Source organism: Nicotiana sylvestris, chromosome 8, assembly GCF_000393655.2.
Source record: "Nicotiana sylvestris chromosome 8, ASM39365v2, whole genome shotgun sequence".
In the NCBI taxonomy this organism is placed as follows: domain Eukaryota; kingdom Viridiplantae; phylum Streptophyta; class Magnoliopsida; order Solanales; family Solanaceae; genus Nicotiana; species Nicotiana sylvestris.
Window position 1 is genome coordinate 221123080 of NC_091064.1, and position 16373 is coordinate 221139452.

Sequence of the window (16373 nt, forward strand, 5' to 3'; positions counted from 1 at the left end):
CACACTTAAAAATATGAAAGGAGATCTTTTGCGTGTGATTCTTGGAGAGAAAGAACCATATTTATTTGGGTTTTCAATTTTTATATGTGCTTGGCTAGTTTTAGTAAGTTTATGATTAATTAATGGTTAGAGGTCGGTAAGTTAAAACTTATTGGGACATTTATGTAATATTCCTTTTATTTAACTATAGAATCAAACTAATAACATCAACAACATATCAAGTATGATACTACAAGTGCAGTCAGGAAAAGGTAAGGTATACACACACCTTATACCTACTTTTATGGGATAGAAATATTATTTCCGATAGACCCTCGGCTCCGCAGAAGGTGAAAAGTAAAATAGGTAGCATGTGAATGGGAGTATAGTACAAATGCACAAGGACGAAGTACACCACAATAATAGAGTCCGAAACTTTTTTGATGATTTTTTGAACAAAAAATATTTTTCTACTACTTAAAAAAAAGTTACATGAATGAGTAAAACGCAGTACTATACTGCGAACTACTTTAACGAAAATTTAGCCGTTAAAGTAAAAAGCAGTACCATACTGCGTTTTACTTTAAAAAAAAATGTAATTCGCAGTACTATACTGCGTTTTACTTTAAATTTTTTTTTGTAATTTGCAGTACTACACTGCGTTTTACTAATTAAATTTGTAAAACACAGTATAATACTGCGTTTTACTTAAACGCATTATTATACTGCGTTTTACTCTGGTGTTTGGCCCCACCAATAATGAACTGACATAACAATAATTTAATACATAAAACGTATTATTGTACTGCGTTTTACATTCGGACTTGCCTTATTTAAAGGCGTTTCAATTTTATGAAAATTCATTCAATCTTCAAACTTACGTTCATACTTCTCTCTTCTTCTTATCAATCATTTTTTTACAATGTCTGAAGTGGCAAAAATAAGGGTTTCACTATATTGGGGGTGAGGTTGTGTTGGAGAATAACTCTGTGAGGTATAGCTCACCTCCACAATGTCATGTTAAATTGCCGCTTACTCTGGAGTATGATAAATTGATATCGTTGTTACATAAAAAAATGAATAAGAGGTGGCATTCGATTAACCTTAAAATAACCGGTAGATTTTCGTATTCAGTGACTCCGCAGGGGTTTGCTTATTATTCTAAGTTTAACATCGAGGATAATGAAACTCTTAGAGATTTTTTGCGGATTCCAGATGAATACATGGAATTTATTGTAATAAAATTATTGGAAATGTACGTCAAGGTAGAAGACGTTCCCAATAATGAGGGCGTGCATAGTAGGGATAACCCCCAGTCATCGGGTGGTTATTCTGGAGCAGTTTTTGCCGGACAGATTGTTGATGAAAGAGTTTGCCTTGATTTAAACTTGTCACCACCAGCAAATGAGCAGCCGCAAAATAATTTTTCGACTTTATATAATCAACAAGACGACTGGTAAACTTCAATTCCGTGGGTGCTTTAGCTATGTTTATTTTATGTTTTAATTGGATTTGTATTAGCACTCATATTTTTCATAGGGGGTACCGTCCGGATACGAACTTTACAAGTTATGACCCCGCCCCTAGTTGGAATATGTGTAGTTCTGGAGTATTGGATCACGGTGGTCCATCCGGGAGTCATCACCAACAAGCAAACATCCATCATGAAACGTCAAGACAGTACGACTTGTAAGTAAAGTGATATAGCTATATCTAAAGTATTTATCTAGTTGGGTATATTATCATTTTATTATTTTTGTGAAGTGAAAACGAGATTCTTGAAGCTCCTAACCTCACACAGTTGCCCATAGACGACGTATTTACTCGTGATTTGGCAAATGCGCAGAGTTAGGAAGATGATAGTGATTATGACAACAATGCGGATGAGTCTAGGGATGACACAGCCTTACATGATGAGGGTGATGAGGAGGAGGAAGTGAATGTTGAACCTGAGCTGACGAGGGAGCATGTTCCTCCACTTCCCGCTAGACCAAGAGTGTACGAGTCCCACGTGCTATTTCATGAGCGGAATATTCCCTACCTTGATAATTTGCCAAGCATGCCGAACGTGGATGCCCTCACAAGGGATGATGATGAATTTCGGTCAGCGATGTGGGATGAGTCTAGACCAACTGTTCTGACAAAGGGCATGTATTTTCCTGATAAAGCTCGCTTAATTAGGGCAAATCTACAGTATAAGAGAGTGCCGTGAGATGACGGTAAGTGAGTCAACTACGGAGAAATACAAGGCTGTATGTCGTAGAGACTTTATGGGTTGTCACTGGATGTTGCGTGCCACCAAGAAGAAATCAGGTTTGTGGAAAGTGGGTAAATTTATTAGCGAGCACAGATGTGAAATGAACACATACAATGAGAATCACTTCAACTTGGATGTGGACTTGAATTCTCTTGTCTTGATTCCATATTTGGAAGTGTCCATTAGGTTCAAGATTAAAGAGTGTATTACAGTCGTCCACTAGGAGTATGGTTGTACTATAACCAAAAGAAAGGCATATCTCGGTCGCAAACGTGCCTTTGAACTTATTTATGGCGACTGGGATAAGTCTTTTTCAAATATGCCCAGGTACATGGCCGCACTGCAACACTTTAACCCCGGGACTGTTGTTGAATGAGGCGTGAGCGGAGTCCGGACAGACCCAAATATATTTTCAACTATGTTTCTGGTCATTTAAACCAGCAATTAATGGTTTTGTGCATTGTCGTCCTGTTATTTCCATAGACGGTACTTATGTCTATGGAAAGTATGATATTAAGCTTTTGATTGCAGTTGCAGTAGATGCCAACGGACAAATATTTCCACTAGCTTTTGCCATATGTGCCAACGAAAGTGAAGAGACATGGACGCTTTTTTTGAACCACTTGAAGCAGCACGTTGTCAAACAACGTTCAGGTATTTGTCTAATATTTGATCGACATGGTGGTATTTTAAGTTCTGCACGTCACTTTCCTGAATGGCAGGAACCATATGCATACCACTGTTACTGTATGCGTCACCTGAAGGCCAATTTTCAGAAGAAATATCCTGACAAGGCATTGCATGACTTAATGTGGATGGCTGCAACTGAGCACCAGCAGTGCAAATTCACGAGGCGCATGGAAGTGATCCGGCAGTTAGAACCAAGAGCCCATACTTGGTTGATGGGGCATGAGCTTCACACGTGGACATTACATGCTGATGGTGGAAGATGATGGGGAGCCCTCACTACAAACGTGTCGGAGTCATTCAACGGCTTGTTGAAGTCTGCTCGTGGACTGCCTATCACTGTCATGGTCCGCATGATATTCAAACAGAGTGCGGAGAGGTTTGTTGAAAGGCATGCAGCTGCATCAGCATTGATGGACAGGGGTGTTCAATTTATGCCAATACCCATGAGAAGATTTAAAAGGTCCAGGAGGCGAGCACAATGGCATTCATTTCTTTAGTACGATCATGAACGGGGTGTTTTTGAAGTTAAGACCGCTATCCGCGGACACCGTGGGAATAATCTACAGACGGTGAATGAAAATAGAAGGTTATGTTCATGTGGGAAATAGACCATCTACCACATGTCGTGCCCACATGCGTTGAAGTGCTTTCAACAAGTTGGATATGGGGCAACAAACTATATTGATAGGCAATACAGTGTTGCTTCATATGTAGACACGTATAGTGGGAAGTTGCAACCATTGGGTGCTTAGCATTATTGGCCGCCGGAACCTTTTAAGATGGTATGTAACAAGGACTATTTGTGCAAGCTGCAAGTGCAAAAGAGAATGCGTATACGGAACCAAATGGATGTTGGTGACACCGTTTATGTGCGTAAATGTGGCATATGCTCGCAAACAGGACATGACCGTCGTAAATGTCCTTCAGGTGGTGTGCGTGGCGATGGTAATTCGGCTCCTGGTGCAAGTTCGTCGAATGTACCCAACTATCAAGGATACCCCTAGTCTTTTATTTTGGTATTATTTTTTGTAATATGTGTTTGTACTTGTGTATGTTGCAATATATATCAAATAAAATTATGTTCCACAATTTGGAATGAGTGAAGAAAAAGTTGTTTAATTGTAGGAAAATGTAAATAAAACATTACTACAGCACAAACACAAACATAACAGGCCAACATAATAAAAATACATGAAATATGAAAAATACACTAAACACATACATGCCAATGTTTAGTCCCGGTTGCCATTTATTCTCCGCTCCAACCACTTAAATCGTTCTTCCATTCGTTCTTTTTCTTCTTCTACCTCTTTCAGTTTCGCCTTCACCTCCGCAAGTTCCCGTTTATATTTTTCTTTTTGTTCCTTTTGTGTTTCACAATTCCATTGTGCCTTCCATTTTTCTTCTCCCACCTCCTTCAGTTTCGCCCTTATTTCTACAATAATTCTATCGCTTTCTCTTTGTGTTTCTCGTTGGCATAAACACATATTATGAAGAAACTGCAGTTGTTCTCTGTAGCATTCCTGATAAAATGGTTCATCAACCCATTCCTCAAAATCACAAATAGGTTCGCCGGGAACCTTGTATAACTGGTTCATACAGCACCAGTAGCGGCGTCCAACTTCACCACCGTTCCAACAATTTTGCATCGAGCATTCTTTTCCACAGTTGCACTTTGGTGGACGAAGAGGTTGAGCCATTTAATGAAATATTTGCTTTTAGTAAAAAAAAACCTTACTTTTAATGAAATATTTGCTTTTACTAATTTTTGAGCACACAAAATAACTACAATGATGCCGTTATTTATTGCAGAAAAATTTAATACATAAAGCGTGGTATAGTACTGCGTTTTATGGAGTTGTCTTGTCGTTCTGAAAAAGATGAAAACCATGTGAAAAAAGCTGGTTTATTGCAGAAAAATTTAATACATAAAGCGTGGTATAGTACTGCATTTTATGGAGTTGTCTTGTCGTTCTGAAAAAGATGAAAACCATGTGAAAAAGCTGGTTTATTGCAGAAAAATTTAATACATAAAGTGTGGTATAATACTGCGTTTTATGGAGTTGTCTTGTCATTCTGAAAAAGATGAAAACCATGTGAAAAAGCTGGTTTATTGCAGAAAAATTTAATACATAAAGCGTGGTATAGTACTGCGTTTTATGGAGTTGTTTTGTCGTTCTGAAAAAGATGAAAACCATGTGAAAAAAGTTGTTTTAGTTATCCTTTGTGCAGTGATGGTTTTAGTTTTACTGTTTGTTTTTGTGTTACGTTTGCAATGTTTGTGTTTCTTGTGTACTGTTTAAGTAAAACTGTTGTTCAAACGCAATTAAAATAAAAATGTTGTTAAAAGATAATTGTTATCATTATTTACATAATGCACTATTTACACAAACTAAAAACCTAAGTAAATCAGTGAGTCCCGCAGCCTGTGTGCTTCAGTGCTGCTACTGGCCTGAGTCGCATCCCCTGTCGCCCGGGTACACTATCTGGATCATCATCATCAAATCGCCTCTTTATGTGAGGATGTGCAGCAGCATCGACACCACAGCTGGCAGGATCGGAAGAATAGGCCGTCGGGCCGTCAGCAACCTACAAAACAAGTACTAAATTTAGCAGGTGACAAAGTATATTTGTATTGTACATGTTAAGTCAAAAAATATATTCCCACCGTGATCTCGTCGGCCTCCTGAATATATGCATCTGTGGTGTCCTCATCAAAGCATGTAGTGGCCTCAAAGATGGGCTGGGACGAAGCCTTCATAAGAAAGTTAAAAATTAATTAATGGCAGCTCATTAAGGAAAAGAAAACAAATTGAAATTTTAAAGTAATATAAACATACCTGCGCCTGTCCGGAAATGAGGCATAACTCAACCTGCGCCCGCCATCCACGTCCAGGGTGGGCCGATCCTCAGCTGCGGTAGATGGGCATGCAAAGTACTGGTATACATCCCCGTCAAATGTACCCGTGATCGACAATGCTCCTGATGGGGTGACCTGCGATGCTGGCAGAGATAGCTGAAGGCTGTACGAAGGCATGCTGCTGGAAGGCTTATCTTCCCGAGGTATACAACCTGGCTGATTATCTCCAAGCGCCAAAACTCCAAAGTCCTCATCATGTCCCTCAACATGTGGGTCGACAGGTGCCTCAACGCCCCCTTACTGGGGACCACCTCCTCGCCATCCCCCGCGACCCCCGCGACCCCATGGGGCACCCCTACCTCGTGGGGCACCCCTCCGTCGTGCCCTATCCCTGCCTCGTGGGACACCCCTACCCCGATGGTAGTCCTCTGGCGCCGCATCTCTCGCCTGAAACAGGGTCCGACGAGCCAACTGTGCCACCCGTCGGCCATAGTCAACGACTGCAGGGATGTCGGTATGCTGCTGCATCTCCTGTCCCAACTAGTAGAGGTGATGATGCCCAATAGCCTGTGAAATATTTAAAATATTAATTAAATAACGCTATATCACAATTATACGATATTAATAAGCCAAAAAACATACCAGTGCCTCGTGTCTCCCGGCGTATGGTCTGTAGCGCTCGCCAAGTACATGAATGGGGTTCCCGATAATCAGTCGGGTGTGACGGCGGTACCATGATGCATACATATGAATAGTGCCCTCCTGGGTAAATATAGGTGCTGGCGGAATACGGTCAGCTCGTTGCTCCTCCGAAATAAGGACCTGTTGCTCTAGCCATCCCATATATATATTGTCCAGCCTGGCACGGTCATCCCGCTGATAGTGTATAGCCACCCATCTAGGCTCCCTCGGTATAGGCTGGGGACGGTGAAATTGGCGAAGCACACGCTCTGTGGCATGATACTCAACCATATCGAAGAAGATCATCGGGACGGAGGTGCTCCAAAGCAGTCGATCGACTGAGCAATAAAAGGGCAGCTGAGCTACCAACTCGTCGTTGTATGGCGTCTAGATGAACTACCAAATAATAACATAAAAGTGAGTATGCCCAACACAACTCACTTTAAAACAAGTAAGTGTAGGTACATATCTAACTGTCCGTCCACCAGCATATCTAGCACATTCCTGATAAGGGGGAGATTATGATGAGCATCGGTCCCTCGGTAGTTCCCACGCCGGAGAATCCACCTAGAAGCTAGAGGGAGAAACGGATAAGCCTCACCAGGCGTAAGTGCTGGTAGAGGTAGTTGCAACGGCATGATCCGCTGCCAAGCCCAAACTTAAGATAAAAAGTTGATGTAAAATTTATGAGTGTCACACCTCCTTTTTCCGCCCCCGCGAGGGGCCGAAGGAGTTTTTTTCAATTAAAGGACAATCGAAACGGTATTTATTTATTTATTTCAGAGTCGCCACTTGGGAGATTTAGGGTGTCCCAAGTCACCAATTTTAATCCCGAATCGAGGAAAAGAATGACTCCATATTACAGTTTGCGCACCAGAAATCCGGATAAGGAATTCTGTTAACCCGGGAGAAGGTGTTAGGCATTCCCGAGTTCCGTGGTTCTAGCACGGTCGCTCAACTGTTATATTTGGCTTGATTATCTGATTTTATACAAATATGAACTTATGTGCAAATTTTAACTTTTTACCGCTTTCATAATTATTTTTTATCAAGAATTGCAACGTTGTGAAAATGTATCTCGAACCGCGTTACAATCAATGTACCCGTGGTCGTCGACACACTTTGACTCCGTTGAGATTTGGATTTGGGTCACATCAATGTGCACCCAAGTTTAAGGAGATAACATTATTAAATATGCGCCTAAAGCGACTAGCGTATCATTATTTTGGGTAGGGCCGTGAAATTTGCTAAACAGCCCATCCCGGAATCTAAATAATTTTAAAGCAAATATTTACTAAGGGCCCCGCAATTTTGTATTTTTATTTGGCGAGACTCATCTCATTCTTATTTTTTGAAAGGAATTTGCAACGTCATGGACACGCATCTCGAACCACGTCACAATCAATGTACCCCTGATTAGAGACACATTTCGACTCCGTTGAGATTTGGATTTGGGTCACATAAATGTGCACCCGTGTTTAAGAAGGTAAGATTTATTAAGGCGCGTCCTAAAGAGACTAACGTATTGTTATTTTAGGAGGGGGCCGTGAAGGTTCATTAAACGGCCAAATCCAAAGTCTAGTCAATGGTTATGTATTTATTGAGGGCCCCAGCGATGTGTGATTTATTTGGCGAGGCTCGTCTCATTTTATTTTAAGGATAAACCTACAGTGACTACATTTCTTCTATTAAGTTTGTCTCTAAAAGCAAAAGAAAATTTCTTAATTAATTACATGCTGAAAAACGTAACTTATCAGTTATTAAGTTACGACTAATGTGAACGGAAAATTGCGATCGCGTTTGTACAAGGAAAACTGCTTTAATTCTACATTCTATTATTTACTAATGCTAGAACATGAGATAGATACACAATACTATCAAAATAAATTAACTAGTATTTGATTAATTTAAACTAACGTTATTAGATGAAGAAGTTATACATATGCAACATTATTACTCATTAATAAATCGACTACATTTTTATACAAAGAAAGGAAAATTATATTCAAACACAAATCTAAACAGGAGGGATTCAACAGGAACAAAGCCTGATTAATATTTCATTTTTCTCTTCAATCCGAGAGTGTACAAATGTGTACCTGGAAATGGCAGTACAAGAACAAAAGAAGGAGAAGTCAGCAGCAATAATAACACAGCAACAGCAGGTTCAGCAACACCGCAAACCAGTAACAACCAGTAGAATAACCCAGTAACGGATTGAAAAATCAGCAATACCAAAGTGCAATCGCAGTCAAAGCAGAAGAGAGACAGAGACAAGATGCAGTAGTTTACTGATTTTCAATAACACTCGAGAAAAAGACAAACAAAATTTATTCAAGTAGAAGTTCAGGTTGTCTTTCTCTTTTTCAGTCTAAACACTCTCTCGAGTGTAAAAGTCTGTCTTTTAATGTTCAAGTCCTAAAACTCTCTCTCAAAATTTTTTCTAATTCCCGTCCCCAATCTTTTCAGTCTCGTCCCCTTTTTGTGTCAAATGACCCTATATATATAGCAAGACAAGTCTTGAATCCCCAACCCGAAATTATTCCCCCAAGGCATGCTTTGCCCCCACTATTTAATGTTTTCTTTATTTTAAACCTTGTCCCCCATGCCTACATTAAATAAATACATCAAACCCCAACCCATTATAATTTGTCCCCCATGCTTAACATAAACAAATGCAATATTCCCCTCCACTACATTATGTTTTGTCCCCCACTATGTTAAACAATTATATCAAACCCCACCCTATTATATTTTGTCCCTCATGCCTACATAAACAATTATAATAATGTTCAATTCCCAAACTACCCCCATCAGCTCTAAACAATCAATTAATCAAAACTTAACCAAAATATAGCCAAGATGACCAATTTCTCAACAATCTTCAACAACAAATCACACGAACACGATGAACAACACAACTCAAAATTAATGGAATGAATTAACCATATTGGGAACCAATCCTGGTTAATTTAGACCATCAATGGATGAGCAAGGATACAACAATACCAACAAACAAAATACATGATTCAAACTAAATCAACAAATCAGAAACAAACATAAACTCACATTAAATCACTAGATTAAACATGAACTTCAAACAAAGATGAACATGAACTAAATCTATTTTTAAACAATAAAACATGACGGATTAAATGACTCAAACAACATTAATAATTTCTGGAAAATACATAACATTATGAAACAAATTGAGGAAATAATCAATTAAATTTCAATTTGAATCTAACACCATTAAACTAACAATTTCACATGAACAATCTGAAAAATTAACAAAACAATGAACACGAACAAAACAAACATTTACCGATTTTAGATTTGAAAATATCAAAACGAAATACGGGCATAAGTAAAACTCAAAATCCACTAACCGGACCGAAACGACGAACTCGGAGAAGATGGTCGTATGGAGTCGTTTGAAAATGACGCAATAGTTACAGTAGCGGTTCATCATCGCTGCTGAAACAATGGCGGTTGCCGGAGCAGTAGCAGCAACGAGCTCCCCTCGAATGCTGACGAAGCTGGAAGAAGAAAGAACGTCGAGGAAGAGGAATCAAACGCCATGGACGTAGCAGCCATGGCGAAGTGGTTGTCCATGGCGCAACTGATCGCTTGGAAATAAGACGACGATGGTCGTTTGGACGAAGAAGATGAAGAGCTTGGGCAGCAGCTGTTTGGACGTGAAAGAGCAGAAGCAGCGGGTTGTTTGGACGACGAGGGTGTGTCGACTGGTATGGCATGGATGGTGGTTGACGACGACGACGCAGCAGTGGCGACCATGGATGTCGAGCTCAAGCTTGAGCTCGTCGAAGACGATGAAGGCAGACGCGGCGGGGTCTATTTGGACGCAGCAGAAGCAACCATGTACGTTGGTTGTTTCTGCCATGGATGTCAAGACGAAGCTCGAATGTGGTTGTTTGGTTTTAATGGCGTACGAGGGGGCCGTTTGGACGCGAGGGTGGTGGAGCTTGTGTGTGTGTGTGTGTTGTCGATGGGGAGGCAGAAGGGCTGTCATGGATGCGTGGGGTTTTTGGTATTTTGGAGAAGAAGAAGAGAGGGTGGGGGGCGGATAGTTAGTGTTTCAGGGTTTTTTTTTTTTTTTTTGGGTTTTGTTTTGTGTTGGACAAAAATGAGAAAGGGGTGTTGGGTATTTGGGTTAATGGAGCGGACCGGGTTGACCCGGTTTGAAGTGGACCGGGTCATGGGGAAGGTTGGGCAATTATTTGGGCCTGTGATTTTCTTTGTATTTTTGTTCTCTTTTCTTCTTTTATTTTTCTAAAACTAAATTATAAAATACTTAAATTATTATTAAGAACTAAATCAAGTTATAAAAGCGCAAATTAACTCCCAATAACAATTAACACATAATTAAGTAATAATTAAGCATAAAATTGTATATTTGGACATTAAATGCTAAAAATGCAAAAGATGCCTATTTTTGTAATTTTCATTTTTTGTAAACAAACTTAATTACTAACAAATTGTAGAATTAAATCCTACATGCAAAATGTGACATATTTTTATATTTTTTATTAATTTAACAAATAAACATGCATCGACAAATACAAATAATTACACAAAAATACCACAAAATTGCACACCAAGGAAAATCATTTTATTTTTGAATTTTTGGGAGTAATTCTCATATAGGGCAAAAATCACATGCTTATAATGAGTCATTTCGACCATATAGAATTCGGAGAAATGAACAGAGTATTCGAAAATGTTGTCACCTGTAGGAGGGGCAGAAAACCACATATGTCCATCGCTGAGCCGATGCTTGCCCGACACATGCTCCTATACAGGTATGCGAGAACAACAGCACCCCAACTGTACTGGGATAAACCATACAGCTCCTGAAGATGATGGAGAAAGCGCATACTCACTTAACTCCCCGAAGTGTTCGAGAACAAGACACACCCGAAAAGCAGGAGCAGCGCCAACCACGTGTACCTCTCAATATGGAGATCCTCCGTCTCGCCGGTAATGTCTGGGTGCAAAAATGCCATATGATCTCTGATGGCTGATAAAACAATGCGACTGCCCCCAACGTCACCCTGAGGTCTATAACCAGTAAAATGCCTCATCATATCCAAAAATTGTGCACGCGCCATGGATCTAATGTACTAGGGCAGTGCTACGACCCGTCCATCTACGCATAGCCCGTACAAAACCTGAACATCCTCCAGCGTGATGGTGGACTCTCTAGTGGGCAAGTGAAAAGTGTGCATCTCCGGTCGCCACTGCTCTACCAAGGTCGTGATGAGAGACCAATCAAGCTGCATCTGTCCAAGCTCAAAAATCGTATAGAAGCTCGTAGCCTGTAGGCGCGCGACTACGCGGGCATGGAAAGGATGCTCCCCGATGAACTCCCACAAATCGTCAGGTCTCTTGGGGCGGATAGGCTGCGTCGATAGTTGTCCCTCCCATACAAAGGAGGACCTATGGTCGCCCTGCAACACTAGTAGCTGATCCTCGACAGGTCCGGGATGCGCAAGCGGAGGAAAGTCCATGTCGTCTACTATAATTTAAACAAAATTAATTGTGTGTGTTAGCATAATAAATTAAATAATTATTATGTTTAAAATTGGACTGAATAATTATGTATGTGTTCCAGGCTCGATATTTGAGGCCCGGTAGCACCGAGTTATCCTTAATTATTATGTTCAACATTTTTAGAATTGTGTGTGTTAGCTTAATAAATTAAATAATTAATTATGTTTAAAATTGGACTGAATAATTATGTATGTGTTCCAGGCTCGATATTTGAGGCCCGGTAGCACTGAGTTATCCTTAATTATTATGCATGTCAATTTCAATATTTTTAGAATTTTGTTTGTTAGCTTAATAAATTAAATAATTAATTATGTTTAAAATTGGACTGAATAATTATGTATGTGTTCCAGGCTCGATATTTGAGGCCCGGTAGCACCGAGTTATCCTTAATTATTATGCGTGTTAATTTCAACATTTTTAGAATTGTGTGTGTTAGCTTAATAAATTAAATAATTAATTATGTTTAAAATTGGACTGAATAATTATGTATGGGTTCCAGGCTCGATATTTGAGGCCCGGTAGCACCGAGTTATCCTTAATTATTATGCGTGTTAATTTCAACATTTTTAGAATTGTGTGTGTTAGCTTAATAAATTAAATAATTAATTATGTTTAAAATTGGACTGAATAATTATGTATGGGTTCCAGGCTCGATATTTGAGGCCCGGTAGCACCGAGTTATCCTTAATTATTATGCGTGTTAATTTCAACATTTTTAGAATTGTGTGTGTTAGCTTAATAAATTAAATAATTAATTATGTTTAAAATTGGACTGTATAATTATGTATGGGTTCCAGGCTCGATATTTGAGTTAATTTTACAACATATATTAATTTGTTACTTTTGTAAGTTTAAAGTTATAAATTAAATAATTAATTTTGTAAACTGTAATTGGATAGAGTTTGCAGTTACTACATACTTAAACTACATAGACTCTACACTAAAAGGCTCTACATTTTACTACGCTAAAAGACTCTATATTTTACAACACTAAAAGGCTCTATATTTTACTACACTAAAAGGCTCTATATTTTACTACGCTAAAATGCTATTTATTTTACTACGCTAAAATGTCAATATTACATATAAAAACAACTAACATAAAATACAAATATGAACAACAAACAAAATAAATAATATTAATTTTTTGACAATACAAATAATTTATCAAATTTTAACATTTTTTTGTACCAAAGCTAATAACTCAATCCGGGTATAAATAAGATGCAAATTTAAACATATACATAACACAAATTAACATGGAAACACATTAAACAAAACAAATATGCATTTACTATACGAGTTTCGACATAAACAAAATCGAAATACCTTGATTTAAGTTTTTTGAATTTGATTGAAATCGAATTTTTGCACCCGAAAGAAGGAATCCAAAGCTTGTCTTGTATGTGGGACCTACACTCCTTGCTCTTTAGGTGACGGGTGGGGCCGATTTTTTTTTTTTTTTAAGTTTGTCGCGGGGGGGGGGGGACCAGCAAAATCGGAATTTTTAAAAGAGGGGGTGCGTCGGTTCAGTGGTCCAAGGAAGAAGAAGGGGGTTTATTTTATTAAAGTTGTTCGCAGTATTATACTGCGTTTTACTTAAAACGCAGTATAGTACTGCGAACAGCTTTAATAAAATATAGCTGGGCCCAGATTTTGAGTAAAACGCAGTATAGTACTGCGAATTACAAAAAAAATAAAAAATTAAAGTAAAGTAAAACGCAGTATGGTACTGCGTTTTATTTTAACGGCTAAATTTCCGTAAAAGTAGTTCGCAGTATAGTACTGCGTTTTACTCATTTATGTAACTTTTTTTTTTTTAAGTAGTAGAAAAATAATTTTTGTCCAAAAAATCATCAAAAAAGTTTAGGACTCCACAATAATAATGTGGGGTTAGCTAGTTGCACTTAAACGTTGCCGAAAAATAGAAGGATTGCAGGTAAAAATGTTGTACTCCAATATAACCTTAACTAGATAAAAATGCAGAGTACTGAGTATGCGGTTTCACATCAGTCTTGAATTTTCACTATTCATTTTTGCCTTTATGATTCCCACAACTGCATAAATCTGACTTCCCATTATCTGTTCACCAAATTTGTTTGTGCATTTGTACACCTCTAAGTGCTGCCTGACTGTTTATCTATTCAGCAGGACCACCACATGGTTACCCCCAAACACACACACACACACACAAAAATCACGGAGTTAGTCCATCGGCTACGGGTTCAACTGAATTCAGTAACTTTGATTCAGATTATGTATTTATCTTATGAAATTTATTGAATATGTACTAATTACTAATTTATAACCCAATAACTTAAAAAGATTAGAAATCCGAAACCATAACCTTCAAATTCTAGTTCCGTTTCTGTTAAGCAAAAACAAAACTATGATCTAAACATTATGAGTTCTGAATTCTAACACGACTTCAATTGCTAGGTTTTGAATTTATTTTTTGTACATATTTTGTGATTTTTGTTAATGCAAATTACAAGGTTTGTATTAAAGCTATTAGATTTTGTCGAATTCATATGTTATATACTACTTCCACCCCTGAATCATAATAGCTAGTTGCTTTGGAATTTGGTATCTATTTTCATCTCTATATGCTCACCAATCGTTTATCCTATCTTTTTTTTTAAATAATCGTTTATTAAAAAATACGGTGACAATTCAATCAGATTACTTACTTAGATACTGCTCGTTAATAATCGTTAGTACATGTTCCTCGAACTCGAAGTTGAGGGCACCCGGAAGAGCGGCGATTTCTTGATATTTCTGATTGAATATCTTGTATTTTTAACAAATTATTTAATACTTAGTTGGTATATTGAATCATATTTTCTTTTTTTGGTTTTCCATCCGGTATTCGGTACCACTATTGGAGTCTGACTATATCCGGATTCGCGTCGTGTAGGGCCTCATTCGGGGGGAAACGCTCCCTACCAAGGTTTTTTCCATACCCGGGGCTCGAACTCGAGACCTCTCGTTAATATATTGAATCATATACATAATATGATGTGTTGATTTAGATTGATCCTAACTAAATAATAATGAATTATTTCTATTTAATAGAATATTCAATTGTGGAAATTAAATATGCGAGGCGGGAGAGAGCTAGAAAACAGTACCATAAGTTAGCTTAATTAATTAAGAACAAATTAAGATGAGTTTACATATATATAGTTTAGCTCCAAAATATGAAGCATTAAAACTAAAACAATTAATATTTCTTTTCTCATTTTCTTTCTTTTTTATTTTTGGAGGGGGTGGAGGCGGGGTGGGGGGTGGGGGTGGGGGTGGGGGAGTTATAGATTTCCATTACTTTTCTCCAAGAATTAATCATTGACAAGAAACAGTCATCGGCCGGAATTATGCAAGCTCTTGATTTTTCTCCACAACCCTCACTTCTGGTGCAGATCTAAGCACATTGGCCTGCAATCATGAAATGCCATTTGTATTAACCAAAAAAAAAAAAAAAAATACTCAAAATTTATGTTGCTTCGACTCTCTAAAAACGTTGCCTTACAACTCTAGAAATACACTACTTTTTGGAGGATCTTACACGCACCTATAATGATATTTTTGAAGAGTCTGAACAACATACCTCAGAATATATAAAAATTTTGAGGAAAGAAGAGGAAGAAACCTATAAATTAAACCAACCTGATCATCAGTGATTTCAACAGCAAAGCCATCAACAATAACCAAAGACAATCTCTTTTTATAGCTGCCTGGCTCAAAGGTATTTGCTAACAACTCATCATGTTTCTTGCTTATGTACAGATCCAGCTCATAGCTTCCCTTCTTTGTTCTATCATTATATAAAACCAAGAATATAACTTCTGATTATTATTAAATTTAGAGACGAATCGAAGATTTAAACCTAACAGGGTTCAAGGTTTTGACTTCTTTGAAAAAGAAGAAGAAGAAGAATACTGACCTTTTGGATAGAAGGCGTTCGTATTCAGGATCATAGTTCATGAAAACAAAGTAAAGCTCAGTCTCTCCACTTGCCATTATCTCCTTCTGCCTTTAGTTTTTCTTTTTCTTCTTATATTTCCGATGAAAATGTGCACGAGGAAATGAAGCTCAATAGGGTGCTATTTATATAGAGTTCATTACTCAAATAATCACTCAACTATCCAAAATTATGGATAGTGGCAAACGGACGAGTCGGGTCAGATATGGTTCAGGCAAAAAAGGGTAATGAAAAACGAATAAATCGACCCGACCCATATTTAATACAAATAAAAAACAGGTTAACCAGCGGATAATATGGGTAACCATATTATCCATGACTTCACTTCTAGGAGAATTCCTAGTCTCCCA

At 38.2% G+C, this 16373-nt stretch overlaps 1 protein-coding gene across 1 annotated transcript; it reads right to left on the reverse strand.

The window, feature by feature from the left end:
- Nucleotides 1-15191: 15191 nt before the first annotated feature.
- Nucleotides 15192-16119, reverse strand: LOC104219001 (subtilisin-like protease SBT2.5). The gene is made up of 3 exons (XM_009769627.2): nucleotides 15985-16119; nucleotides 15708-15855; nucleotides 15192-15476 (listed from the first exon to the last, which is right to left on the reverse strand). Exons 1-3 carry the CDS (start codon nucleotides 16059-16061, stop codon nucleotides 15414-15416), a joined length of 288 nt encoding a protein of 95 aa, XP_009767929.1. The 5' UTR covers nucleotides 16062-16119; the 3' UTR covers nucleotides 15192-15413.
- Nucleotides 16120-16373: the final 254 nt, after the last annotated feature.

Bases quoted from the DNA above. Each gene is read 5' to 3' on its own strand.
- LOC104219001 (XM_009769627.2), bottom strand. From the start codon at position 16,061: ATGGCAAGTGGAGAGACTGAGCTTTACTTTGTTTTCATGAACTATGAT. The intron at 15,856-15,984 runs GTCAGTATTCTT...ATATAATGATAG, and splicing joins GAACGCCTTCTATCCAAAAG to AACAAAGAAGGGAAGCTATG. The intron at 15,477-15,707 runs GTTGGTTTAATT...TCATGATTGCAG, and splicing joins TTGAAATCACTGATGATCAG to GCCAATGTGCTTAGATCTGC.